Source organism: Onychomys torridus, chromosome 23, assembly GCF_903995425.1.
Source record: "Onychomys torridus chromosome 23, mOncTor1.1, whole genome shotgun sequence".
Lineage (NCBI taxonomy): Eukaryota > Metazoa > Chordata > Mammalia > Rodentia > Cricetidae > Onychomys > Onychomys torridus.
In genome coordinates this window covers 9,620,190-9,648,010 of record NC_050465.1, presented here as the reverse complement: position 1 = coordinate 9,648,010, position 27,821 = coordinate 9,620,190, and the positions used below count along the sequence as shown (strand labels likewise).

The 27,821-nt window shown below is 49.8% G+C and overlaps 1 protein-coding gene and 1 long non-coding RNA gene across 5 annotated transcripts in view; one reads left to right on the top strand and one right to left on the bottom strand.

The window, feature by feature from the left end:
• The window catches only part of Pdcd1 (programmed cell death 1), a 32,602-nt gene extending 9,385 nt beyond the window's left edge, over positions 1–23,217 (top strand). Inside the window, exons 1-6 of one of the 3 annotated variants that reach the window (XM_036172703.1) lie at positions 7,182–7,362; positions 9,849–10,022; positions 19,815–20,174; positions 20,461–20,622; positions 21,423–21,457; positions 21,984–23,217. In XM_036172703.1, coding sequence (XP_036028596.1) covers positions 9,947–10,022; positions 19,815–20,174; positions 20,461–20,622; positions 21,423–21,457; positions 21,984–22,217 — 867 coding nt within the window. In that variant the 5' untranslated portion in view covers positions 7,182–7,362; positions 9,849–9,946 and the 3' untranslated portion in view covers positions 22,218–23,217. Of the gene's footprint in view, positions 1–7,181; positions 7,363–8,842; positions 8,886–9,848; positions 10,023–19,814; positions 20,175–20,460; positions 20,623–21,422; positions 21,458–21,983 lie in introns of those variants that run through there. The other 2 variants (XM_036172702.1, XM_036172704.1) reach the window with 2 other exon arrangements.
• On the bottom strand, positions 243–27,404 carry LOC118572884. Of its 2 annotated transcripts, XR_004943561.1 has the most exons (5): positions 27,354–27,404; positions 22,403–22,544; positions 16,315–16,532; positions 13,878–14,180; positions 243–451 (listed from the first exon to the last, which is right to left on the bottom strand). It is a non-coding gene; the product is annotated as an uncharacterized LOC118572884 (long non-coding RNA). The 2 variants fall into 2 exon arrangements; XR_004943560.1 differs by lacking the exon at positions 243–451 and having other exon boundaries at positions 12,738–14,180.
• Positions 27,405–27,821: the final 417 nt, after the last annotated feature.

Sequence of the window (27,821 nt, the reverse complement as noted above, 5' to 3'; positions counted from 1 at the left end):
CTGTTCAGGTGCCAATTATGTTGGGTGACAAAACATGCTACATACACATCTACTCACCCCAGATAGGGATCCCACAACAGACCAAAGTACCACCACAATCCAATGTGGAAAACCAATGAGTTTTATTGGGATTGCTGACAGGAATATGGGTGAGGGGTTACTTACAGGAACAGAAATGATGCAAAGACAGCTGCATCACCAAAGCCCACCCCTGCATGGGTGGCAGCTCACAACAGCTGGAGCACCATGCACAGCCTGCTGGCAGCTCAGCAGGTTGGAGAGTATCCTCTCTAAGTAACTCAGTCATCCTAAAACTCTTCCAGGCAGCTGGTCTGGTCTCAGAGTCTTCTTTGCAGCTTGGCTTGTTTATTCTGGCATAGTGAATCTGGTTGATTTCAGGAACTTCCTAAAGCTGTCTTCAGTTGTTTACCTTCCTGCTTAAGGAGCTTCCCTGAAAGATGGAATGTTTCAATCTTGGAGGAAACTGTAACACAACAAACCCTAGTCCTCTACCTCTCATCCTGACCCTGACATTAACCCTGATCCAAACCCCTAACTCCTAACCCTGTTGCTAACCCTAAAGCAAACCCTAACACTAACTCCTAACCTGGACTGGAATCCTTACCCTAAGCTAGAAGGGACCTTATTCTGCAAGGCTTAGCTAGCAAGACTTCATGGCTCATTTCCTAGAGGCTGAGTGAGCCCCTTGGGAGAAGGGAGACAGGAGTTGATTAAGATCAGACTCTTGGCCAGGTTGTGAGTGGGAACTGATTGGCAGGGACAAGAAATATAGGTGTACTTTTATGTCCCACCAGCCAGTTCCCAAGTACCCACACAGAGACTTATTATTCATTATAAATGCTTGGCCAATAGCTTAGGCTTATCTCTAGCCAGCTCTTACAACTTAAATTAACCCATTTCTATTAATCTGTGTGCTGCCCTGAGGCTCATTTACCTCATCTACGAACTTTCCCATGTTGCTTCTTCCACATCTGACTCTCAGCTCCTCAGATTCTGTCCCTCCTTAGCATTTTCTCTGCCCCCAAAATCCTGCCTAACTATCGGCCAATCAGCTTTTTTTTTTTGAAAGCTGAGGATCGAACCCAGAGCCTTGCATTTGCTAGGCAAATGCTCTACCACTGACCTTAATCCCCAACCCCCCAATCAGCTTATTATTATTAACAATGAGAGCAACACATTTTCACAGTCAGTGTACAGAAGGATTATTCCACAGCAGAAAAGAGTTGAGATGAGCTAGGGGATTATATTGGGGGGGGGTGCTTTGGACAATTCTCCATTCCATCTTACAAAGTTATCTAAATCAGGGGCTGGAGAGATGGCTCAGAGGTTAAGAGCACTGGCTGCTCTTCCAGAGATCCTGAGTTCAATTCCCAGCAACCACATGGTGGCTCATAATCATCTAAAATGAGATCTGGTACTCTCTTCTGGCATGCAGGCATACATGCAAACAGAATACTGTATAATAAATAAATTAATTAATAAATAATAAATAAATAAATCTTTTTTTTTAAAGTTAACTAAATCAATTTAGATATTAATATCAAAGTTTCAGATTTGGGTCAGCGGTGGCCATTTTCCAATGTATATTGAGGCCAGATTTGGACTAAAAGTTAAATAAGTGTGGTTGTTCTGGGGTCTCCCAAATGAAGCTCTTTAAGGTTAGCCCCCAGACAGGCTTAGGATGTGTCCTTTGGTGCTGATAATTTGGACCCCGTAGCAGATGTGGGATCAAGCTAAAAATGGGAGTCAGATCCAGCTGCCCACTGCATCCCCCACATTTCAGATTGACCAAATGTGACTGGGAAGTTGGGGGGACATCCTCAGACTCATACCTTCCAGCAGTGAAGAGATCATGAGGGCCTGTGGAGAGTTCTTGGAACTCCTCAACTGAACAGATCTCAAGACAAGACAGAGAGGGGCTCCCATGAGCCCCTAAGACCTAACCATGTGCCACCAAGTTAGGTCCCATGCGTTACCTTGTGCTGACATTTGACTGTGTTGGATGTGTGATCTGATCACATAGAGAGCAGCCCCTTATCTAGAGGTCAAACTCAACAGAGCAAAACGAAAGTAAGAGGAGCAGAGGGCAGAGACAGAAGGTGAAAGAAACGGCTCCCTTGGGGGGATGGATGGCCCTGTCCGGCTTACTCAGGGCCCAGTGCCGGAGAGCAGACGAGAACAAGGGAGGTCCAGCAGAGGGTTCAAAGCAGCCTGTGGACTCCAAATGTCTTCCTGGGTTTCAGCACCAAGTGTTAGCTTTCCAGGGCAGCATAAAGAGACAGAAGGCAGAAGGAAGCAAGAGTATGACCAGAACAGATGAGACTGTTTATTAGCACACACAATGAGAGGCAGTCTTCTCCTGCAGAGATGGAGGCGGTCTACAAAGGGAAAAGCTAGCTGGGGCCCTTTATGGAGACTTGGAATTGAGGAAATGGATGCAACTGTGGAGGCTACATGCAGGTGTGTGTTCTCTCTTTATGGAGGCATGGGATTGTGGAAATTGATGCAACTGTGGGGCCTACATGCAGGTCTGTGTTCTCTCTTTATGGAGGCATGGGATTGTGGAAATTGATGCAACTGTGGGGCCTACATGCAGGTCTATGTTCTCTCTTTGTGGGAAGTGTTTACTTCAGGTAAGACCGATTATCTTGGGAAACAGGCTGTCTCTGCAAACACTCCTATCTGTGCTAAGCGAGGTTGAGCAAGGCCATCTATAAACACATAGGAATCCTGTTGAGTGACAGGTCAAGCTTGATTGAATTGGTTCACTGTCACTCAGGAGCACTGGCGAGGGCTGGAGAGATGGCTCAGCAGTTAAGAGCACTGGCTGCTCTTCCTGAGGACCCAGGTTCAATTCCCAGCACCTACATGGTGGCTTACAGCTATCTGTAACTTCAGTTCTAGGGGACCTGACACCCTCACACAGACATACATGCAGGAAAAACACCAATGCACATAAAATAAAAATAAACAGATTATTTTTAAAAGGAGACAATGACGAAGCACTGTCACTCTGGTTGAGGACTTAGATTCCTATTCCTGCTTGGGCTCCAACCTATACAACCCCATATAGCACAAATATATGTCCTATCTCTGCCCACTAATCGAGCTCTTTGCTGTGGCTTAAGGAATAAGAATGTGCTTCAAGATGCTTTGTGGGCCTTTCAGATGCCTATTACTTTCCCAGAATCTGAAAAGCCCCAACTCTACTGACCCCAGGGCTTTCAGATCCTGAGAGTCATGGCATCCACATCAAAGGGCAGATTACTGCCCACCCCCACTGCCCAGTGTCCCTTCATACTGACAAACTGGCTAGCCCTCTGTCTTTCTGCCCTACAAGATCTTTGGTTTGCTCTAGGCCTGTTCCATTCCATCTCTCTAAGAGCAAGAGCTGCCTCTGGGTGTAAAAGCCAGAGGAATCAGTTTGTATCTTTGAATCATTCATTAATGGTAGCTATCATCATGATAATAGTTGCTCTAACCATCCCAAGCTCTGCTCCAGCCCTCTAGTGCCATCTAACAGCCTGGAGCAGCTCTCCCATGCCTAGGCCAAGCATCCTGGCCCCATGAACCCTTCAGCTTCCACTTGAGGCAAGGCTATGTCTCTTGGGCCATCTACAATGAGGAGTGCCTCTACTTTCCAGATCCTGCTTATCAGCAATTACACCTGAGATGCCATGGCAACATTGTGGATATGGGGATGACCCATCTACCCAGGGCAGCACTCAAGTGAGCCAAACAGATAGATAGATAGATGGATGGATGGATGGATGGATGGATGGATGGATGGGTGGGTGGGTGGGTGGGTGGGTGGGTGGATGGATGGATGGATGGATAGACAGACAGACAGACAGACAGACAAATACCACCACAATCATCCCATCCAGGCAGCCCATGGAAACCTCAATTTCTCAGTAAAGATGGCTTATACCTAGCCACACTCACAGGTTTGAGACAAGATTAATCAAGCCCCAATTCCCACCCAACAGCATCTACTCCCTACTACAATGAGCATGGCCTTGGGGCCAAGTCAATCAAGGCCAAAAACAAGGCACTTTCAGCTCCTTCATCTTCCAGAACCCAACAGGAGGCCTCCCAACCCTCTCTGCACCATGAAAGCATCTTCCAGTGTTACTGGAGATAGGCACTGTCCAGGTGCCCCTAAACCTGGCTTTCCTGGGGATGCAGAACCCAGATGACATGGGGCTTCCTCTCTTTCATCAGCTGAGCAAAATTACCTGCCCATACATCTGCCTCAGGTCTGTCCATGTTGCTATTGGGCTCTGCAGTGCTATATACACTCAGACACCAAACAAGCATCTCATATTTTAAATGCCAGCCAATTAGCTATTTTCACAACAGCGTCGTCTCCATGGCAACTAATATGCATCAGAGAACCAGAAAAGTGGAAAAAATTGAAGTGATATCCCACTGGTGATCACCAACCAGCAGCACCACACATGTGCATTAACATCCAGCATCATCCCACATCTTTGAACTCTTTATTGATTAATATATATATATATATATATATATATATATATATATATATATTTTTTTTTTTTTTTACTTTAGTTTGTAAAAACATTAGTTATTCTGTTTAATACATTTGAATCATGGTCAGGGTCATGAGAGATCCCAAGTGCTGGCAAGGCAGACACAGTTGTTGGGGGGTGTTGGGAGCCAGCCCAGGCCAAGACTTTCTCAGAAGCCCCGACGAAAGGACAAAGGGAACATTAGTCCTGTGTCCTTGTCCAGGAGAGGACTTGCCAAGGTCTAGTGTGAGGCTGGAACCTGGGCCTCTAAGGAACCCTAGCTGGGTGGTAGTGGCACACGCCTTTAATCCCAGCACTCAGGAGGCAGAGCCAGGCAGATCTCTGTGAGTTCTAGGCCAGCCTGGTCTATAGAGCGAGATCTAAGATAGGCACCAAAACTACACAGAGAAACCCTGTCTCAAAAAAACTGAAAAAAAAAACCTGAACATTTTCTTTAAAGTACTTAAGTCATAAATGCACAGTTTGTGGGGCTGGAGAGATGACCGAATGGTTAAGAGTATTTGCTAATCTTGCAGATAACCCAGATTCAGTTCCCAAGCTCGTAACCACCTATAACTCCAGTTCCAATCAATCCAACACCCTCTTCTGGCCCCCAACTCCCCCTGAGTCCAACCCACAAGAATGAGGTCTCAAATGGCCAAGTGTCCAGTAGGAGGACGGGGGAGGAGAAAAAAAGACGAAAGCAATAGCTGGGATGGGATTAGAAGGTCTCACATAAGCTGGTGACTTACACCAAGCAGGTTTATTAAAAAGTACAGCATCTTATATACTATTTGCAGGGAGAGAATGGACGAGATCCTCAGAGAGCTGAATCAGACAATGTAGGCAAAGAGAACACAGGACATTTCAGACACAGTTGCCATAGGGCTGCTACCCACAGCAGCCTTTGTGGGGAAAGCTAGGGTTCCTTAGAGGCCCAGGTTCCAGCCTCACACTGGACCTTGGCAAGTCCTCTCCTGGACAAGGACACAGGACTAATGTTCCCTTTGTCCTTTCGTCGGGGCTTCTGAGAAAGTCTTGGCCTGGGCTGGCTCCCAACACCCCCCAACAACTGTGTCTGCCTTGCCAGCACTTGGGATCTCTCATGACCCTGACCATGATTCAAATGTATTAAAGAGAATAACTAATGTTTTTACAAACTAAAGTAACTAATGAAGGTGTAAATCAAAATAAGTTGTTAGGCTGTGACTGAAATAACTACCATGGTCTGCCAACACAAATGTTCCAAGGTTATCCTGACCCCCATCTCACATTGATATCACTGTGGGTTTTTTTTTTTTTTTTTTTTACCTTTAAAAACACTGAACCCCCTGCGCTTCAGTAGAAGAGTGTTTCTGAGGTGCTATCCCACTCTTGGTCACCAGCCAAGATAAAAGACTCTTCATGCTCTTAATTGACTTAGTAAGTGTGAGGATATGTAACTTTCTCACATGTATTATTTCAGGGGTTTAGTGAGGCTATTCTGCAGTGGTCTGGGTAATCAACAAGGTGAAGCACTCTGTGCTGGTATGACAAGCCTGGAAGGTGTTCCCACACACAATACAGACACACAGGGAGCACATGTACACTGTATACATATATGCAGCAAACACTCGGAAATGCACATTAGAAATTTAAAATACAGATGCACATTTAAACCACTAACTACACTCTAGAAAGTTCAGAGAAATGGGGAGCTAGAAATCACACGTTTTAAGGAACAAGTACATGATTAAGTGTGAAGTGTGGGGTGTGTGTGTGTGTGTGTGTGTGTGTGTGTGTGTGTGTGCATGGTATGGTGTATATATGTATGTGTGTGTTGTATATGTGTGTGTTAAGTGTGGTGTGTGTGTGTATGGTATGGTGTGTGTATATGTTTGTGTGTGTTGTATATGTGTGTGTGTGTTAAGTGTGGTATGTGGGGTGTGTGTGTGTGTGTGTACTGTAAATTGGGCAGATAAATTAGCGGCTCTTCCTTTAGCTTCTGGGAAATGTTTCAAAACAGGGCAGAACAGAGAGTTTTTATTTGCAAACACTATTAACCATTTCCTGTTCCAACCTCAGAAGTACCTTTGAATCAGCCTGTCACCTGGGCTGCAGGGCCCTGTGCCCCCATAAGACCTCACTGTGGGCCACAGTGGGTTTTGGGTTGGCCTGGATTCGGGCCCACCCCCTGCCTCCTGTTTCCCTTGCAGTTGTTTCAAAATGATCCTCCTGTTTTCTTGACTTTCTGTCCCCTGTGCCCACCTGGATGGAAACTTCCCGTTACCTCCAGCGTGTGGGGATCCCCTCTCCCTAACTTTCCATCTGCGCTCCTTTGTGTCATACTCTTGAGGTCAGCACCCTGGAAACTCATGCTTCTCTGCCTTGTCCAGAAGGAGGGGAGGCCCCTTGAAGGCGGGGGAGACTTCTGAGGACTTGACACAAGGAAGCTCGGCTGGTGGCCACTGAGCCCAGCCTTGGGTCGATTCTTCCCACCTTGCTCACTGAGCATTTTCCTAGTGAATCCAGTAAGAAACAGATGTGGGTGCAGGCTCTCCAATTCATGTTACCACGACAACCGCACATCCAATGATTGCCCTCATGAAGTGACAACTGGTAGCCATACCCAGATCCGCACAAGAATGTCGCTAGTAGTTCTGTCCACGATCCCCACCAACTGGGGTCTCCCTCCCCCTGCTGCAAACAGATCATCCCACCAACCCTGGCTCAGTACTCAAAGGGACTAAAGAGCTGACATGTAACTGGGGGAATGATGCCCCATAGAAGACTAGAGAAACAGGCACCTCCTGTACACACTGTGCAGGTAACCAGCACAGTGGGATAGCATGTGTGTTGTGGATTGTGTGTGTACTGGGAGGTAGTATGTGTGTTGGAAATGAAGTGTGTATTGGGACATAGCATGTGTATTAGAAGATAGCATATGTATTAGAGGAGGAAGTGAGTCTTAAGGAGTGTGTGTGTGTGTGTGTGTGTGTGTGTGTGTGTGTGTGTGTTGCAAGACAGTATATGTGTTTGAGACTGCATGGGTTATATCGTGTTTTGGGGATTATATGTGTATGAAGAGATAGCATTATGTTGGGGATGACTTTACTGGGGAAGAAAATGTGTTAGGGATTTTATATGTATTGCAGGATAGTATTGTGTTAGGGATCGTATGTCATGCAACATAATTTGCATGTTTGGGATTAGAAGGATCGGAGGACAGCATGCGTCTTGGGGATTAAATGTGTATTTGGAGATCACGTGAGAATTGGGAGATAGTATGTATTTTATAAAATATGTGTGCTTGGGGATAGCATGTATATTTTGGATTGTGGGTTTGGTGTAATAATATGCATGTTGAGGATTGTGACTTTTGTAGGGAGGATATGATAAGAAGTCAGCAGTACAAGTTGAGGTGTGACCCAGCAATCCCTCTCTAGGCCTGGTCCTAGGACCCTGCTATTCCACACACAGGACTTCCCTTTCTCTCCTACTGTGTGCCTCCTTGCAGGTCCTGGGACCCACACTGCCTCAGACCCCAGACCCTCTCAGGGAAACATTCCTCTCTAAGGGCTTCGTGATGGCTGTTGGTACAAGGGAACCAAATAGGCTACCCCAGACCCCGCCCTGTTCTTCACCCCACTACTAGGGAGAAGAAAGGAAAGAAGAGAGGAATAAAGATAAAGGGAAGGAGGAAGGTATAGCAGCAGAGGGAGGGAGAGAGACCGGCAGGGGTTCCCTTGCTCTCCACGAGATGCCCCACTACTTGCTGGCCTGGGATGTTGAGTAAACCCACAGGGATGGGTTGACAGCTTGATGCTCAGACTCCTGCTCCTGTCCAGTCCTCATGAACTGCTCTACACTATAGAGTACAAAGTCTCAGAGTCTACGAAGAGTCTAGATAGAACATCAGAACGAGGCTGCGTGAGATCTGTCCAGAATCCGCCCTAGGCCTGTAGCCATTACCTATTCACCCAGCCTTGTTGGGGGCCTTGCTAGCCTGAGCATGCCTGAGAGCCACAAGGGTGTCAGGAGGCTCTGTAACAGCCAGGCCTGGGGAGGGGATCCCCCTTGCTTCTGCCCACAGGCCCCATACTGAGACTGGGGGCGGCCAGCCTGTGCCTCATACTCTTTTTCCATCTCTGCGCTGTACAAAGTAATGTTTCCTTCCCCGCTAAGCTGGTGCCTCTGAACTAGGGTGGCTGCCACAGCTGCCAGATGGTTTCCAGCCGGGCTGGTTATTTTAGGCTTGTGAGACCTACTCATCTCATTGCTAATATCAGCGGTTTCGTTTTTTTCCTATTTCCCATTCACCGTGATAAAATACTTCGAGCAGAAGAACTGGTAAGCAATCAGAGATCCCCACAAATGACCAACCAGCGGGGGCTGTGCGCACAGGTCTGCCCACCCCACCCGGCTCCCAGGGAGACAGGGACAAGACAGGCAGAGGGTGGCGTGGGACCCCACCACCTCGGGACTAAGGAAGATCGACTGGGAAAGATCTAAAGACTGTGGCCACCCCAGCCTGATGTTAGGGTCTGTCACCCAAAGAGGAAGACCCAGGGAAGCGGGACCAGCCAACCCAGGACCACTGTGGAAGCAGAGAAGACAGTGATCCAGGCAGATGGGCCCAGTGTCCTGTAGGGAAGAAAAGCCCCGAGAGAAAGCCAGACCAGGCCCAGGGGCCTTTCTGGGTCTGAGGGTGTGGCTGGGGAGAGAGGGCATCTTCTCAGGGTGCTAGGAGAGGTTCACTATAACCTTTCCAGGCCTCCTCTGACCCATCAGGCAGAGCAAGAGGTGGTGTCTGAGCTCTTGCTCCCCAAAAGTAAAGGACTAAGCCATAGCTCAGGGGACTCAAGGCTACACGTGCCAGACAAGGTAGGGGAAGGTCCAGCTTATCCTCACTGTAGCCAGGGGAAGACACCCATCCTCCGAAGGGACAAGAGTCTGGCCCTCATCTCAAGCTCCCCAAACCTCAGGAACTAAGGATCAAGGATGTAGGGATCGGAAAGGACTGTAACTGCCCGCAAGAGGGGCCTGAACAATGAGAAGACCCCATAGTGGGGCAGGAGGCAAGAGCAGCTGGTCTTCTCTCCCCTCTCTGTTGCCCAACTCCCAGTCTCTCACGAGTCCCTACCTGCTCCTCCTAGGCATCTTTCCCTCCCGCTCCCCTCCCCCTCCGATGCCCCTCCCCCACCCCCTTTGCCTGTTCTCCTACCTCTGTGGAGGTGGAGGAAGAGGGGGCGGGAGCCAAGAGCAGGTCTCCTCCCTCCAACATAACCCAGGACAGTTTCCTTTCCGCTACAGACAACTCTGCCCGAGCAGCAGCAGCCAGAAGGAGGAGGAGGAGGAGGAGCAGGAGACAGCAGCGGCGCTTGAAGGAGGCACAGCCAGGGGCTCTGGGCATGTGGGTCCAGCAAGTGCCCTGGCCACTCACTTGGGCTGTGCTGCAGTTGAGCTGGCAAGCAGGGTGGCTTCTAGGTACGTGGCTCCTAGGGACGTGGGATCAGGGTTGGTGGCTGGGTCAGGGCTTCCCTGTCACTGAAGGAGAGGAACACTGAATACGGGACGCCTGTGCCCCTGGTTGCTCCAATGGGCTTCTCTTTTAGCCCTCGGTGGGTTTTACAGGTGGAGTGTCTCTCAGGGCTCAGAATCCACTCCCCACTTTCTCTCAGGCAGACTGAACATTTGTCCAATCTCAGCTGATCCTTTATGTCCCTCTCTGTGGGGCAATGGTGGGTCTAGCCAGAGCTCTGGCCTTGGCCACTGTGGCCCTGCTTCAGGATTCTGCCAGGCCCTAGTGTCCTTGGCCTTCCCCTGTTTTTCCTAGAGTCCGGGGACATCCCTACATGAGGCCCACCCTACACACTAGATAGATGACTGGCAATTTCTTTCCAAGGGGATAATCAGCTCTATACCCTCATGGGCACGGCTTCCTGTGCTGCCATTTCTGGAAGTCTCCAGACGACACATTCCTGACCTCAGAGCTTGCGTGGTCAGCACTGGGGAGGGTGAAATGGAGGGGTACTGTAATCCTGGTCAAATTCCTCCTAGCGAAAACTTGACTTCCTGTACTCTTCACTCCCCCATACCCCATGACCCCTGCCCTCTACTCTCCAGACTTCACTGGGAATCCAGGACTAGGGGAAAGTCACCTAGCTCCTGAGCCAGGGCTACTCCTATAGAGCATGGGAGAGTGACCCAACCAAGCTTACACCCTGCGCCGCTCTAGGACGTGTTTTGCCTGCAGTGACATCTCCTTGCTCATATAAAGCCTCAGTCACATTCACCCCAGCCTCTTCAGTATCATGAGAGCTGGATGGGACTGAGAGCTGGGTGCTCATCACCATAGACCCTCTCCAGGTTCCAGGCCACAGCTTGGGAGGCTGGAGATGCCTTCCCTCCTTGCTGGCCTCTGTAGGAGAGCCCCTGGGTTGCTGTCAGGACTGGTGAGGAAATAGACCTGAACATTGTAGATGGTCCAAGGCCATATGGATGAAAGATGTCCCTCGAGGGAATCTAGGGACAGAGAACAAAGTGATAAGGACCATGTGTCATCGGAGAGAAGGACCTGAGACAGAAAGGGGCCTGTGACTCACTCTGGTGACCTGGCACATTGGGCATGTCCCCAAATGTAACTCCGTAACAAAGTATGGAAAGATGGGTGTATCTGAACAGGCTTGCTTTTAGATTGTGGCTGACGGATGTCTGGAAGCTGGCCTGCCTCTTTCCCTGTCTGTATAGCTTTGCACCGAGCACTCTCCACGGCCAGCACTCTCCCTGCCACTTGGCAGCAGTGGACCCTTAGTCCAGGACATTTCTTCCTTCCTGATTGCCTCGCCTTCTTTATTCAGCTGTTCCCGTAGACATCCCCTCTCATACTTACTAGTTATACATGTCTCCTGGCCTCAACAATGACTGCTTAGGTCAAGAAAATTCAGGCTTGGAGATGGACCATCTTGTATTCAGACTAAAGGCAGGCGTAGTGCAGCATGCTCGTCAGAAGTTAAGTTAGTCCATAAAGCCGCTGGTGAGCACGGTGACCTTTGTGAGCCAGTCCGTCTCTTTACTGTTTTTCTCGCCTACAATTTTTTCTTTTCTTCTTTAAATTTTCCATTTCATTATTTTATCTTTTGTGTATGGGCATTTTGCCTGCATGTCAGTGCATCATGTGTGTGCCTAATGTCTGTGGAGGCTGGGAGAAGGCACCGGCTTCCCTGGAGCTGGAGTTACATAGGGTTGTGAGCTGCCATGTAGGTGCTGGGAATTGAATCTGGGTCCTCTGGAAGAGCAGCCAGAGTGTTATACCGCTGAAGCATTTCTCCAACCTCTCACCTACAATTTGGGGAAAACAGTTATTGCCTCGTGGGTCATGAGATTTACTCAGACCATTTATGAAAACTGCCAAGCACATCCTAAAGTCACATTTCTTAAAGTCACACTTGCTTTTTTAATCTATAATTGTGAAAAATACGAATATGCATATATACATACATGCCTGCATATTTATAACGTATTAAGTCCCTTAAGCTTTGCTCATATGTGCACATGTTCATATTGACCACTTGAGAGTGGACAACCTATGTGGGAATTTGTCTTTGGGGCCACTGATTCTCCCTCTCTCTTTAGCCATTAACCTATAGCTCTTCCTATGGGGCTAGGACTGTGTGGAATTTCCTCTGTTCACATCTGTGTGGTAAGTGGTGTTTTCATTCTGCTAGTCTTGTGTTCAGTCTACCATGGTTGAGAGTTCATGGATGCATTTTCCCTGGAGTGTCTAGGGAACACTCCATCAACAGGTGTCCTGGGTCCCTGGCTCCTCTAAGCTTTCCAAGCTTTCTTTTGTGATTTCCCTGAGCCTTACGTAGGTTTAGGGTTTGTGTTCCAAGCATATCAGTTGGGGTTGTGCAGTCTGCAGGCACTTACTCTCTGCGATTTGAGCAGTTGGTTGTCTCTGTAATTACCTCCTTATGTTGCAAAAAGAATCTTCTTTGATGAGGGATGAGAGCTGCATTTATTTGTGGGTATGATATTTAGAAAACAGTTATAATTAGAAGATTAGATAGATAGATAGATAGATAGATAGATAGATAGATAGATAGATAGATAGATAGGAAGGAAGGAAGGAAGGAAAGAAGGAAGGAAGAAAGGAAGAAAGAAAGAAAAAGAAGTGTGTGTGTGTGTGTGTGTGTGTGTGTGTGTGTGTGTGATGTTAGTTTAGAAAACTGACCTCTTTTGAGGCAATGTTCTCGTCAGATTGCCCAGGCCAGTCTAAAACTCTCTCCTACCTTATTGGTACTTCATGGGCTTGGCTGGACCAGTGTCACCAAATACCACAGCTAGTGGAGAGTGGACTTAGAAAGAATGTCTCAGGCTTGGGGTTCTTAAATTAGAACTCAAGATAAGGGATCCTCAGTGTCTGTGGGCCAATATGTTCCAGATCTCCCTTCTGCCTCTGAATTTTCTAGCAATATTTGGGTTCCTTGGTACCTAGATACATCCCCCCACCTCTGCCTCATGTACTAGCCAGGGTCCATAATCCCCTTTCTACATAGACACTAGTCTCACTAGCTGAGACCCTACCCTACTCCAAGGTGACCTTATCTTAATTAATCCCATAGCTAGCTCCTACTGCTAGCAAAGTTCTATCCCAAGGTGCTGGAGTAAAGATTCCATTATGAGTTTAGGAACAATTCAGCCCCTATCTCCTGTCTCTTCACATCACTGTGATGTTCTGCATCACTAAGCATCAATGGCAGATGTTAGAAAACCCTTCACACTTTATACCTTGGAGACACATCCCCGCCTAGATGCAGCTAGAGCTCTGACACTGTGCTTCTGGCTGGCTTGCTTCTCGCTGGCTGGAACCCTTGAGGGTGACGTGATTTTGGCTGAGTGTCTACAGGTCCTCTGCCTCCACTTTGGCTGGGTTAGCTTGTGCCCTTAGCAGACTAGGCAAGAAATGTGGTGTGTCATCTGGAGCATCTCACATCTACTTAAACTACAATCCTGATCATCTTTGTAGGTGCCCTTCTGGGGTCCTCACACTGGGGACATTTATTCAGGTGGACATGGGGGATACAATCCATTTGTAATGAGTAAGGAGACCCCTGTCACCCACCTGACCATGCTCTCATCATCCCAGATGAGTCTTGCCTAAATAAGGTATTGTATGCTTCTGTGTGGTTATGATTTGGCCTCAGCCCACAGGAGCCTGTGGTCTGCAGTGAGCTTGTCGTGTGGCCCTCCAGGCTCAGGCTCAGGCTCTGACTGAAAGGACTCTCCCTCTCAACCTCCCTGTGCTAACCGGGACATGCCACTCACCCATCCACTCACCTCTGTACATGAGTTCAAGAATAAGCCCAGGGAAATCAAGAAGACCCCATCATCTCTGAACTATACCTTGTATACAGAACTTTGCACAGGCTCAGGAGGCCAGGAAGGCTCCCTAGGGGAGAAAGCCTAGCTTAGCCCCTTTTCTGTTGTTCTAACAGAACACCACGGGTGGGTGATTATGAAGGACAGTGATTAATCATCTCAGGGTTCTAGGACCTGGGGGTCTGAGGTCAAGGGGTGGTCTCCAACGAGTCCTTCTTGCAAGTGGGGAGACTGTGGAGTCCCAAAGTGGTTCCAGGAATCCTAGAGAAGGACAGAGCAAGCACTCAGTCTTACATCCCAGCCTCTCCCTCCACAGCATACGATTTGTGAGTGGGCACCCAGTTATCTCCAGGGCTCTCCCTTCCCAGTATCACTAGTACATGACTTTGGGGTTAGTGTTCATGGGTCAGACACCCATTGGTGGCGTGATTGCAGGGTGAAAACTCCCAAGTAAGTTGGACAGGGGTGGGAGCTGAAGAGCGGAAGGCTAAGTTACCACCATCGGCACCTCCACACCGCCTCCAGAGACAGGAGAACTGGGACAGTTTGGGCAGGGGAAAGGGGCCCTTCACATTACGTTCTGGTACTCACACCTCACCATGCTGGGGGACAAGGGGTGAGTTCAACTCGGCTGGCCCCAGGTGCATCCCCAAAAGGGGTCCCTGCCAGTTCTAGGTTCCCAGATGCTAGTTAGAGGCCCACAAGGTGAGAGATAAAGTGACCTCAATACGGAAAAGGGTCAAATCTCCTCATTGGCATGCACACTGCCAAGTGAAAGGCAGGTCCTCTGTTGATTTTTACATGTACAAGGAGCATGTGTGTGCATCGTTGTACATGCACACGTGTGTGAACATGTACGTGGAGACCAGAGGTCAACATCAGGTATCTTCCTCAATCGCTCTCCACCTTAATTTTTGAGACAGGATCTCTCTCTGAACCCAAAGTCCACTGCCTCAGCCAAATCAGCTCTCCCACAAGCCCCAGGGGGCCTCCTGTCCCTGCCGACATGGGTGCCCATGGGTGTGCGCACCTCTGTGTACGTGTGTGAGAGCCAGAGGAAGCGATCCTGCCTGATTGCTCCTACTTTTGTGCAGATTATACACATTGGTGGTTCTCTGTCTGTCTGTCTGTCCATTGTAGCCATCTATATCTGTGAGTGGTGTCTGTCTGTTGTATTTTCTCTGTCTGTCTGTCTGTCCATTGTAGCCATCTATATCCATGAGTGGTGTCTGTCTGTTGTATTTTCTCTGTCTGTCTGTCTGTCCATTGTAGCCGTCTATATCTGTGAGTGGTGTCTGTCTGTTGTATTTTCTCTGTCTGTTTGTCTGTCTGTCCATTGTAGCCGTCGATATCCATGAGTGGTGTCTGTTGTATTTTCTCTGTCTGTCTGTCTGTCTGTCCATTGTAGCCGTCTATATCTGTGAGTGGTGTCTGTCTGTTGTATTTTCTCTGTCTGTTTGTCTGTCTGTCCATTGTAGCCGTCGATATCCGTGAGTGGTGTCTGTCTGTTTTATGAGTTGTGCAGGTGTGTGTGTCTATCTGTCTGTCTGTCCCTAACAAAGGACTTTGCACTGTCTTTATTCAACAGCATAAAAAGCATCCTATGGGGGAGAGAATGGGATACAGAAATCTTTAACAGAGTTTTACAAGGGATTAAGTCACTGGCTCTAACTGATCTCAACTGACCCAGATGACAAGCACCATTATCAAACAATACCCATAAATGGACGCTTTCAACCTTTGTGACAGATTTCAGAATATTGCTGTACTTGCTGCTTCCAGCAAATGATACACATGCATTATCTGGGTCAGGGCCATGATAAAAGTTGATCACATGAAAAATCCAAGGCCTGTAAGGTTGATTGTTACATTGTTCTCTTTTTTTTTTCTTTCTTTTTTTTTTTGGTTTTTCGAGACAGGGTTTCTCTGTGTAGCTTTGCGCCTTTCCTGGCAAATCTCGCTCTGTAGTCCAGACTGGCCTCTAACTCAAGAGATCTGTCAGCCTTTGCCTCTCGAGTGCTGGGATTAAAGCCTTGTGCCTCCAAGCCTCACTTGAACCTCCCAGCACTTGGGAGGCAGAGCCAGGCGGATCTCTGTGAGTTCGAGGCCAGCCTGGGCTACCAAGTGAGTTCCAGGAAAAAGGCACAAAGCTACACAGAGAAACCCTGTTTCAGAAAAACAAAAAATTACATTGCCACACACGTGACTCCCTGGAGACAGTATCTTCCACTAAAACTGGAGCTTGTGTTTTTCAGCCAAGATAACTAGCCATCAGTCTCCAAGGCTCCTCCTGTCTCTGCCTCCCATGAGGCTGATGTCACAAGCACATACTGTGATGGGTGCATCTTTCACACAGGTGCTGAGGATCCAAACTCCCATTCTCAAGTGTCCTTACCCCCGGGCTGTCTCCCCAGCTCTCCTTTCTCCCTCCTGTGAAATCTCCAGTTGTGCACACAGCATCAAAACAGTTTCATGGAACTCCCAGCACAGGGACTGAGTGAATCCTCATCCACTGTTCCCAGAAGTCACAGCTCCTCTCCACTCACCACTTCTGGATGAGTCAGAAGTGTCTGTCTTTATCACGGCAGGACAGTGCCTGCCTGAAATCAGCACCTGGGAAGCAGAAGGAGAATTGTGAGTTCAAGGCAAGGCTCGGCTATTTCGCCAGTTCCTGTCTTTAAAAGACAAGCCACCGTTAATGTGTTTTAACCACAGTGACATTTCACTTTCATCTACCTGTATGCTCTCCCAGGCAGCCACAGCATGAAAGGGAGACTCAGAAGTACAGTTTAGGGCCTCAGCCGCTGCAGTATCTATCTCACTTTCTCAGGACTGCTGGAAAGTCTTGGTGCTGGACCCACCTAGCCGCCATCCCAGGCGACAAGGTGCTCCCAGCCCACTTCCTAGCAGTCTCTCGGGGGCCTGTTCATTCCTGGGTGGCACTTTACTCCTTATGGATGAACTGACTGCCCTGGGGGTGTCCGCCATGTAGTATTACCACCTGGTGACCTCCAGAGGCAGACACTCTCCTGCCAAAGCCCAGTCCCTCCTGTACATCCCTATAGCACCCTTGTCATCCCCGGGGCCACCACAGGCACATTGAGGGAAGACGCATGCCAGCTCAAGAAGAGAATTCCCCGGGAGATGGTTAAGAAGACCAAAGAGGCTGTGGAGGACAGAGGGAGCAGGGACACGGGGGCCACCAGGGCCTGGACAGAGCAAGGCAAAGCCCTGGGATGGACATAGGCAGAGATCCACAAGAGGACAGAGACCTGGGAAGTCAATGGTCCTGCCACCAGAGGAATAAACAGCAAAGAGTCAGTGAGGATCCAAGTGACTCGGATTGTCATACATTTAGGCACAGGACCAGGAGAAACCTGGAAGCGAACAGTTGATGAGGCTCTGGACTCCGGTGTCCACCCAAGAACTCATCCAGGGCAACCTAAAGGCTAACTTTGAGAGGGGGGATGGCAGGTGGTTCCCTGAGGACATATGGTCCCAAAGCCTGAGGGATAGATCCCATCAGAGGACAGGAGGTGACTACTGGACAGAGGTAACTGGTGTGTTCACAGAGCACAGCTGCCCTCGGACAGGTGTGACAATCTTGCCTGGAATACATAAGGGGAATTGTGCCTTTTGGTTCTCTGGGGGCTTTTCTGGACCTCATGACCCTGGAAAGTCCTGAGAATCTGTTTGGAGATCAGTGGTTAAGTGTGGTTGTGGTGGTGGATTTTGGGGGTCAGGGTAATGCTGTATAGACTGAAGGTTATCCAGAATGCTTGTAAAGGGACCCAAGGTTTCTAGTTCCAAGGAGGGAAACCATAGACCAGAACACAATGATAGAGCCTAGAAGGGTGAAGGTGGGGAAGATATGTTTGCTTTGCCAAATCTGTTTCTAACCTTCTTGTAAAAAGGCTTGTATGTTTCTTGAGTAACTGTTTAAAGAAGAGATCCATTGACACCAGTGTGTTGTGACATGCTAGCTATGTGTGGTTTGGACAGATCATCACAAGCCAAAGGAAGAGTATACCGTAGCCCCCACAATGTTTGTGTTGCCTCTGAGGAGAGACAGAACCTTCGCTAAGATGAATAGATCTCACCCTGGCCACCCCCAGCCTGGGCCTGGCCCTTCCAAGGATCCATGACACTGCTGGTCCTCCTGGCCCACACAAACCTACATGGACCACTGCCCAGAACCATGTGACTTAGACTTTACCAACTGCATGGGATCTAGGGACCCTGGGCCCTGAGGAACTCCAGGGCTGGCTCATAGACTACGCCCACCCTCAGGTCCACGTGGCACTAGATCGTTAGCAGGGCATGGCGTTGTTCTTCCATCATCTATGGGTAGCCAAGAACATTGAGGAAGGGAAATGGCATCCTGCTTCTATCCCAGGTGGCTAGGGAGACCATTTCTAAGCAAGATTACTTACAAGGTGGGAATGTCTCAGGGCCTCCCTCTGCTGAAGTCTTCTCGCTCACTGCAGATAACTCCATCAAGTATCTCTGGCTTCCTTTCTGAGCTAGAGGAGGCTGATTTCATATACCTTGGTGTTCGGGCCATCGGTTCTCCTCTCGTTCCTTTCTCTCCCTATCTGGCCTTCTTCTTTGCCTCCAACTCCTGCTCGCTCTCTCTCTGTCTTCTGAAGCTGAACCTTAGCTGTAGCAACACAGCCTGACTCTTTGCCACCCTGGGAGGGAACCATGCCCAGTAAGTACAGTCAAACGCCTCGCACTGGAAGTGTGTTTGAGGTACAGTGCCCTGGGCCACATAATTGGGTAGAATTCCCTCACTATACAACACAATCTGTGAGAAGAGGGGGTAGGGGGCTGGAAAGGGGGCAGCTGAGGACAATCTCTGTTTGGCTCTGGCCCCTCCTCTACAAGTCCCAATTGCCAAATGACTGCTTGGGCCAAAGGCAGAAAGCTGGCAGCCGAGGCAGGGATGAGGCCAGAGCATATTCAAGAATGCCTCTGTGGCTGTTTCCTGTGTGCATATCCTCCCAGCAAGTGTGTGCTCAGCAAGTCTGAGTTCCCTTGACCCTGAGCTTCTGACTGTACCTATGTACTTGACTGCAGGTTCAGCGGCTGGCGTCATGTGGGTCCCAGCAGGGGGTGTTTCAGAGTACCTGGGGGAGGTTATATGTAAGTGTGCAATGTGTGTGGCAAGAAGCCCGTCAGTGAGATAGACCCTTACTGAGAAGAGCCCCAAGGCCCTGTATGATGTGTGGGGCATCCCTGACAAAGCCCTGGTAGCCATGCCATCCAGATCATCTTTGTTCCGGGGAGTCCTGCACCGTGGGACCTCTCCTTCCTGGCTGTGACCTCTGATATGGCTGGAAAGACAAGGCTGCCCTATACCTTCTGCTACCCAGGGCAGCTCTGTCATGCTGGATGGTCTCCCTGGGCCAGGACAAAGCCTGGACCCCAAGTTTACTCAAGAATATACTACCTCCAACGTCTGGGGTTTTTATGGAAGTCCTCACACTCCCACATCAGCACCGCACTGACCCTTCAAACAGAACTAGACCAGTCAATCAGAAGGCTAGGGCTGAAACATGCAGGTCAGACCTGGGGTACCTCGTACAGGAGTGGGAAGGTAAAGACATCTGAGGGAAAATCCCAGATTCTCAAAGGACAGAAATATGAATGCCAGATAGAAGCCTCCAGCCTCTAGGTTCAGTTATGCTAGAGGAGGAGCCCTGCTTGTTGGGGGTGGAGAATCATATCCACAGCCTGCAAGCTACAGGCTCCTTGGGAAGGGGGGGGGGGGGGGGGGACTGCTTAGGAGATTCTGACCTGGGGTGTGTCTGAGAGAACCGTCCCTCTCCCCGGGGTTTTCAGAAAATGGTCACACACCCCTTCCTCACAGATCTTTATTCTCATCCATCTCAGAGGTCCCCAACGGGCCCTGGAGGCCCCTCACCTTCTCTCCAGCCTCGCTCACAGTGTCAGAGGGAGCAAATGCCACCTTCACCTGCAGTTTCTCCAACTGGTCCAAGGACCTTATGCTGAACTGGTACCGCCTGAGCCCCAGCAACCAGACTCAAAAACAGGCCGCCTTCTGCAATGGCTTCAGCCAGCCCGTCCAGGACAGCCGCTTCCAGATCACACAGCTGCCCAATGGGCATGACTTCCACATGAACATCCTCACCACGCGGCGCAATGACAGTGGCATCTACCTCTGTGGGGCCATCTCCCTGCCCCCCAATGCACAAATCAAGGAGAGCCCTGGAGCAGAGCTTGTGGTAACAGGTGCGGCTAGATAAAGCCTGAGCAGGAGACCCCTCCTGCCTAGGGACCTGCTAGGTTCCCATCTATGGCCCTGCCCAGCACTTGAGGACCCTGTTCCTCTCGCTCTGGAAATCCTCAGATGCCCATTTATCTTTAAGGGATGGAGGAGCCTATGGAAGTAGGTTGGGTGGCCAGTCACTGCCCATGCAAAGTGGACAGCCCTTAGGACTTGGAACGGGCAGGATGGGTGCCCCTAAAGAGAATACACTATTGGTATCCTAGAACTCTATCCTTTGTGGTCCTGTAGAGAGAATCCTGGAGACCTCAACAAGATACCCCAGTCCCTCGCCCAGGCCAGCAGGCCAGTTTCAAGGCTTGGTCATTGGGCTCATGAGTGTCCTAGTGGGTGTCCCTGTGTTGCTGCTACTGGCCTGGGTCCTAGCTGCCTTCTGCCCAACAGAGACGTCAGGTAAGGCTCATCATACCCCTATCCCTGTCCAACCGAAATCAAAGAAAGCCTCAGGCCTTGCAAATGGCTGGGCTGGCTGTTCTCCACCCACTATGGCTCCTTCCAACACTCTACCTTCTACATTTCTCAGGGCTCCTGACTGCCATGACACCTTGTAGTCACCATACTTCACACATACTTTGGCCATCGGAAGGGCCTGTGGTCACCAGAAGGACCTATGTCACCTTACTTCACACACACCCTAACCACTACAAGAGCCTGTGGCCACCCCACCCACAGCTAGCCCCAGGCTTCTGGGTTTACTAATAACTAGTAGGAGTTGCCATTTTGTGTGGCTAGAAGGAAGGTCTAAGTCAGCCTTCAGGCCCTGTCACAGATGGACCGTTCCTACAGTGCCATCTCCAGGAGCCCCTTAGCTAAGTCTGGTCATCAGGCAGCTAAGAAGCCACACAGAATATCTGCTGCATGCTGGCCATGTGCTATGTGTACCAGGGAAGCAGGTACAGATAGGCATCCTTCCCTGTGGCAGGCCCATATTCCACAACTCTTGGCCCAAGTAGGAACTCCCAATTACTGAATGGGAAGGGCATGATTGGGAATAGAAAGCCTGATGCCTGCCCATAGTCTAGAACTCTTCAGGGCCTGGAAACTTCTACTCCAAGCACAGACAGACAGACAGACAGACACACAGACACACACACACACACACACACACACACACACACTGCCAAGACATTTCCCCTCCACCAGGGGAGATGGCTCAGGAGCTGCCCTCTAATTCAGAATATGTTTCTCAACAGAGGCCAGAAGAGCTGGAAGCAAGGAACAGTCTCTGGTGAGTCTGGATCTCTTTTGTTGAGTGGTCCATCACAGTCTACCCCCTCCCCCCAGGACTTGGTACAGGCAGAGAGACCATGGAGGCTAGGAGCTGCAGCCTGGAGGACTAAGTTCCCACTTCCTACCAGAACTCTAGAGCCATATCCTGCTGCTCTACCCACCAGCTGACCCCAGAGTGCACAGCCCCGTCATGTCCAGCATGGTCACTGCTTCATCTATTCTGAGTAGAGACGAGTGTAAATGTCACATTTTGGAATCCTACACCTTCAATAAGGCCAGGAACCATTTAGAGGTAGAAACTGAGCCAGAAACAAAGGGGCTGCATCCTGGATCTCAGACAGGGCCATGGGGAGAAGGGGCAGCTGTTAGGTCCCAGCTCCAGCTTCAATGACTGAGGTCTCTAAGAAGAACCTGAAATCCAGTGATAGGCTAACTCGGCATAGGGGACGGTTTGATTATGTGATGCACACACCACCCCCAACTGACTACACAGACGACTCTTTCTTCTTCTTCCTCCCTTGAAGAAGCAGGACCCTTCAGCAGCACCTGTCTACAGTGTGGCCTACGAGGAGCTGGCCTTCCAGGGACGAGAGAAGACTCCAGAGCTCCCCACCCCCTGTGTACACACAGAGTATGCCACCATTGTCTTCACTGAAGGGCTGGGAGCCTCCTCCTTAGGACGTAGGGGCTCAGCTGATGGCCCTCAGGGTCCCCAGCCTCCAAGGCATGAAGATGGACACTACTCTTGGCCCCTTTGACCAGATGCTTCAGCCATCAGCATCCTGTAGACTCTCCGCAGAGAGCACCGGTCCATTCCTCCATCGAGAGGAATGTGCAGGCTACAGCAAAGGCTCCCAGGGGCTGAGCTATCTGGAGTGACAGCCCAGCACTTGTACCAATTCCAACACATGTGTTGTTGAGTGGCAGTTCTCTTAACGCTTACCACAAGCTGGGAGCAGCAGGCGTGCCTGTTCCCTCTTGTCGCAAAGTGCAGAGCTGGCCTGAGCCTAGGTCTCCTGAACCCTGCTACTGGGTACTGCCAGGGCTTCAGTCACTGTAGCCTATGGCCTCTGGGGATCCTGTGCCTGGACATGGGGAAAACGCTGATTAAAGACTGCCTGTGAGGCACCCCCATACCAAAGAACTCCAGATACACAATAGACACAGTACCCAAAGCTGCCCTTGAGAGATACTCAAGTGGGAAACTCATAGGCTGGAGGACCCAGGGACCCTGAACTAATCCCAAGACCGAGAGAAGTTACAGTGAAGACTTGAAAAGTCCCTAGCTTCGGGGATCTGGGGAAGCATGAGCACTCGCCAGACAAAGGCTCTGTGAGCATCCCTGCTGTCCTTCTGCATGCACAGGTACCTCAGCTCTTTCTACAGCTGGGAAACTGAGGCAATGAAAGGAACCACAGAGCTAGAAACCCGCCCACACCTCCAGTGAGGCACTTGCCTCTCCCTACTCTCCCCTAGGGACCCAAAGGACAGGTCCCGTGTCAGCAGCAGGGAAGGGGAAAGGGAGGCACAATTTTGACTTATACCAACTGTGGCCATCTTGGGCAGCAATTTAAGTGTTGGGGTCCCTCCAGTCACCCTCTCCTGGAGTCCAGTTCTGGCTCCCATCCACACTGTGGCCATGAAATGGACAAAGGGTTTGAAGGGTCCCCTTGGCACCTCAGACAAGCAAGGTAGCAAGAACCTAGCTGTCTGATGGGCACCCATCTGGCCAGGGACTCAGGCGTCCCTTTCCTCTGGTTCTAGCCTTTTACAATTAAATGGTCACAAAAGCTTCAAATTCTGTTCTACTTCTGGTGGTGTTGGGGCTTGGGCGGTAAAGGAAGCGCTGCGGGCTCATGCCGAGGCTCCAGGTGAAGTAGGGCAGGTCACCACCATCTTCATGCTCAGCCTGAGTCAGTCCTTGCCATTCCTGAAATACACAGTCACCCCCTAGCCACATCTCCATTCATCATCCTCACATTTACATGTCAACACCCAGGGATGAAAGACCTCAAGTGTAGAGGTTGAGGAAGAACAATTCTCCCCACGCCAGGGCTTCCAAGGGTCCCACAACTACAGATCCCAAGCCTCAGCCCAGCGGGAAGGTGCCCTGGGCTGCTTTCCCTGTGTCCCCCATGCCCTCCTCTGTGAGTCCTTCCAAGCAGGGTTGGTGCCATGCTGGGGGCCATCTCAGTAGGGTGGGTGAAGTATATCTGGGTATGAGAGAGGTACCTGTGGGCCTCTCCCTGGAGCACAGGATAGGACATTTCAAAAAGGATAAATTTGTCCCCAGCACATCACTAGCCTGGGATCTTGACTTTTGACCACAGAGGAAGGCAGGCAGCCGTCCCCAGCCTCTCTCTGAAGACCAGACAGCTAGCTGCCTTTGGGTGTTTCAGCAACCCACACACTCCCTAGCCCTTCGAGTCCCTCCTGAGCTCACTACCATTGAGCAAGGGAGAAGGAGATGCCATGTCCTCAACAGGAAGTGCCAAAGGAGAAATTCCAAGAGTCAGCCAGGGTTCTAGAAAAACTCGTCAGTGCTACAAAAAGAAACCTGGTCACCCCACTAAAGAAGGTGAACATTAAGTGGCTTTCCACTGTGCAAGAAGCCCTCTTGGGTAGCAGACAGTTGAGTGATGGCCCACTCCCTCTATCACAGCTACAAATGAGGCATTAGTTCGAGCAGTGGTTCTCCACCTCCCTAGCACTGGGACCCTTTAATATAATCCCTCATGGTGTGGTGACCCCCAACCATAGAATTATTCCATTGCTACTTTATAACTGTAATTTTGCTACTGTTATGAATCATAATGTAACTATCTGATATGCGACCCCTGTGGGAGTCGTGACCCACAGGTTGAGAACTGCTGACTTAGCAGTATACGAGTTGGCTGCAGAAGAAGCCAGGGCACAGATGTGCCTCCACACAGGACACAGGGCTCCGCTTACAATGGCGCCATACCACAGACATGGTGGCTCTTCCTACTTGATCTATAAATTCAACATCGCAGGCAAGATAATCATACAGGAAGGATGAAAGCAGGCCCCACTGCTTGTGCGGGGACCAGCAAGGAGCAGCCTGAAGACCCTGAACCTATTAGGTACTGGTATCCCCCGGCATGGCATTCAGATTCCCACCACAGACCACACACTTGCACAGTCCCAAACCCAGCAGACCACATGGACAGTACATGCAAGAAGGTCAAGTAGGTGAGAGCATGTTCCCAAATAGTACGACTTCAGGGCACACCCTAGCAATGAAAGAGTTTCATTCAAGGAACAATTCAAATTAAGATGGACACATCAGGCTCCCAAAGTGGAAGGCAAAAGCCTCGAGGTGGTGAAAAACACCATACGCAAACTGGTATGGTAAAACATTCATGCCATCACACAAAGATCCAAATACAAGCTAAATGGAGATCTGGAAGTCTGAGGAGAAAATCCAAACTATCATGGAAAAGTTGTCAGGAGACGTAATCATCAGTTCACCAAAATGTGTGGTGCACATTCATCTTTGCCTGCTTATACATGTGTGCATATACAATGCATGTGTTGTTTGTATATCATCTGTTTATGCACATGTGTATACAGTTGTGCATGAATGTGTTTGCCATATGCAGGTCACATGTTCATATGCATGTTGCATACATGCATGTGCACACACACACACACACACACACACACACACACACACACACACACCTTAAACACTGAAAGAGCATTACATTTTACTCGTCATTCCCCCAAGCTTATATAGCATTCACCTTTGTCCATCTGCTCCCTATGAGGAAGGAAGGCACAGGGCTGTCAATGCTGAGTCAAAACTACACAAACCCAGCCACAGGGATCTGAACTGGCCCATGTCCTCTGGTTCCCATCAGCAGTCTTAACAATTTGACCAGACTCAGCACAAAGTGCAAGAGGGGATGGCCAGCAACTCACTGTGTCTGCAGACACCCAAGTCAGGGCTGTGCCAAAAGACAAGGGAACCAGGTGGGCATCAAAAAAAGACCAGAATTGAAATCTGATAAATACACTTTGAATATGTTGTTACAAGAACATCGTTATGAGTTAAAAGAATATAGAAGGGATGGAGAGTATGCAGGAGTACTCAAAAAAAAAAAAAAAAAAAAAAAAAAGGAGGGAGGGAGGGAGAAGAGGAGGAGGAGGCACAGCAGGCGGGAGGAAGTGGTCGTTCACTCAACGGTTCTCTGAACCTCCCGCCTGGCTCTGGGCTGCAAGGCGCTTCTGGGCCAGGCCATCCGGTGGTGGCAGCCCCGGTTCAGATAAGAACTGAGAACAGCAGGGACCTGTCAGCACTTCACATCCGCTTTCCCGTAAAGCAGCCGCTGCATCTCCCCGCACTCATTTTTTCCGCTCTGCCCCAGGCACATGTGTCAAGGCCTGGCTGAGACCCTGCGCCTACCCCCTCCCACTGTACTGTCCTCCCTAACCTCTCACCGAGGCGGCAGCCTCAAAGCGGGGCTCTTGATGTGGCTGGCTTCTCTACCTCAAATCAGAGTTGACCCCAGGGGGGCAGGACCCAGGAGTCCAAGCTACCTACCCACGCTGAGCCCCGCCCAAAGGGATTCTTGGCTTTTCTCCCCCTCTCCCTCCTCTCGCGTGCTGATGCCCTCCCTAACTGGTTGCAGAGGTGGACAGAGGTTGCTGATTCAGACCATTAGGGTCTGGCCCTATTGGATGGAGGAGGCAGAAACAACAGGGATCTGCCAGAAGCCTATCCTCGAAAAGGCAGGACTGGCCCCTGGACCCGTGTGAGGACTAGAGGCTGAGCCCTGGTGGTCTCAGCCATACAAGGTCAGTGGACTGGACCGGTGTGGGTGGGGCCCCTTTGCGTTAGGGCAGCTCTGGATTTTTTTTTTTCTTTTTCAAGAGTTGAAGATGTGGAATTCCTTTGGGGGACAATCAATCCATCAAGGCTCTGTGACAAGAAGACATCAGTCCCAATCACTAGGGCCACTCAGGGCACCCCTTACTCCCCTTCTTGAATAGATGTAAAGTTTGTTTTGTTTGAGACAGGGTCTCACCAGCCCTGGCTGGCCTGAAACTCAGAGATCTGGCTACCTCTGCTTCCAGAGTCCTGGGATTAAAGATGTGCAATACCACACCTAGCGCTTAATATTTTGTAAAAGTGTGTGTGCATGTGCGTGAGCGTGTGTGTGTTTCCACAGATTATGGGCATCATTTGTACGTAAGTGTCTGTGGAGGAAAGAGAACATTTGATCCCTTGGAACTAGAGTTTCAGGCAGATGTGAGCCACCTGGTGTAAGTGCTAGGAACTGAACCTTGGTCCTCTGCAAGAGCAGTGAATATCACTAACTGCTGAGCCATCTCTCCAGCCATTGGATAGACCTTAGGGTCTCTGACCTGGGAGGCTCCCCTTCTCACTAACAGGATCCCCTGCATTTGTCCAACCTCCAGAAACCGGGCCCCAGGGTGTGGCCAGAGGGGACTGCTACCAGGTAGCAAGCACCCAGGGACACATTAGTAGACATTAGTACACTACTGACCTGCCCTCCACATGGTCGTACAATCTATAGCTGTTTTGAGATTTTTAATCTTGAAACTCCAGAACCAAATCATTACATGGGCAGAATGTTCTTCAGCCATAAATTTAAAAAAAAAAAAAAAAAGGAATGCTGTCTTCCACGTTCACAGGAGCTTCATTCACGAGAGTGAAGAGGTAGACACAGCCCATATGTCCATCAAGGAAGAAGTGAATGAACCAGATATGGTCCACCGGTACAATGGAACATTAGCCTTGAGAGGGAAGGAAACTCTGACACGCGCTACCCCATGAATGAATCATAACGACAGGGTACTCAGGGAAGCAAGCTGTCTGCATAAAAAGACAAATTGACCCTACTCACGTGAGGAGTGAAAGTCGGAGATGGCAAGTCAAACAGTGGCTACCAGGACCTGGGGGAGATGACAAGTTCATACTTAGTGAGTACAGAATTTGTTTTTATAACAAGAATCCTTTTCTTGTCGGGAAGGGCAGTTCCTGAGCCCAAAGTGCTGGCAGGAAGATGTGGCCTTCTGCCTAATCCCAGAAGCTGCCTGAGCTAGGCAAAAGGGAAGGATTCTCCATCTGTGAGCATGTGAGGACTGGCACCCCTCACCGAAGTAAGGGGAAACTGAGGCCCCAAGAGGGTCATCCTTAGTAGTCATAGCTTGCCAGGGTAACAGGATCAACAGGATCTAGAAGGGGAGACTTTTAGGGCTCGTGTGACCAGGACAGGCAGCAGGCCACCAGATGTGGGGACAAGGTGAAGCCAGTGCTCAGAATTTATCCCTTCTGGAGGGAAGCTCCTCCACTCAAGACTTCCACAGTTGCA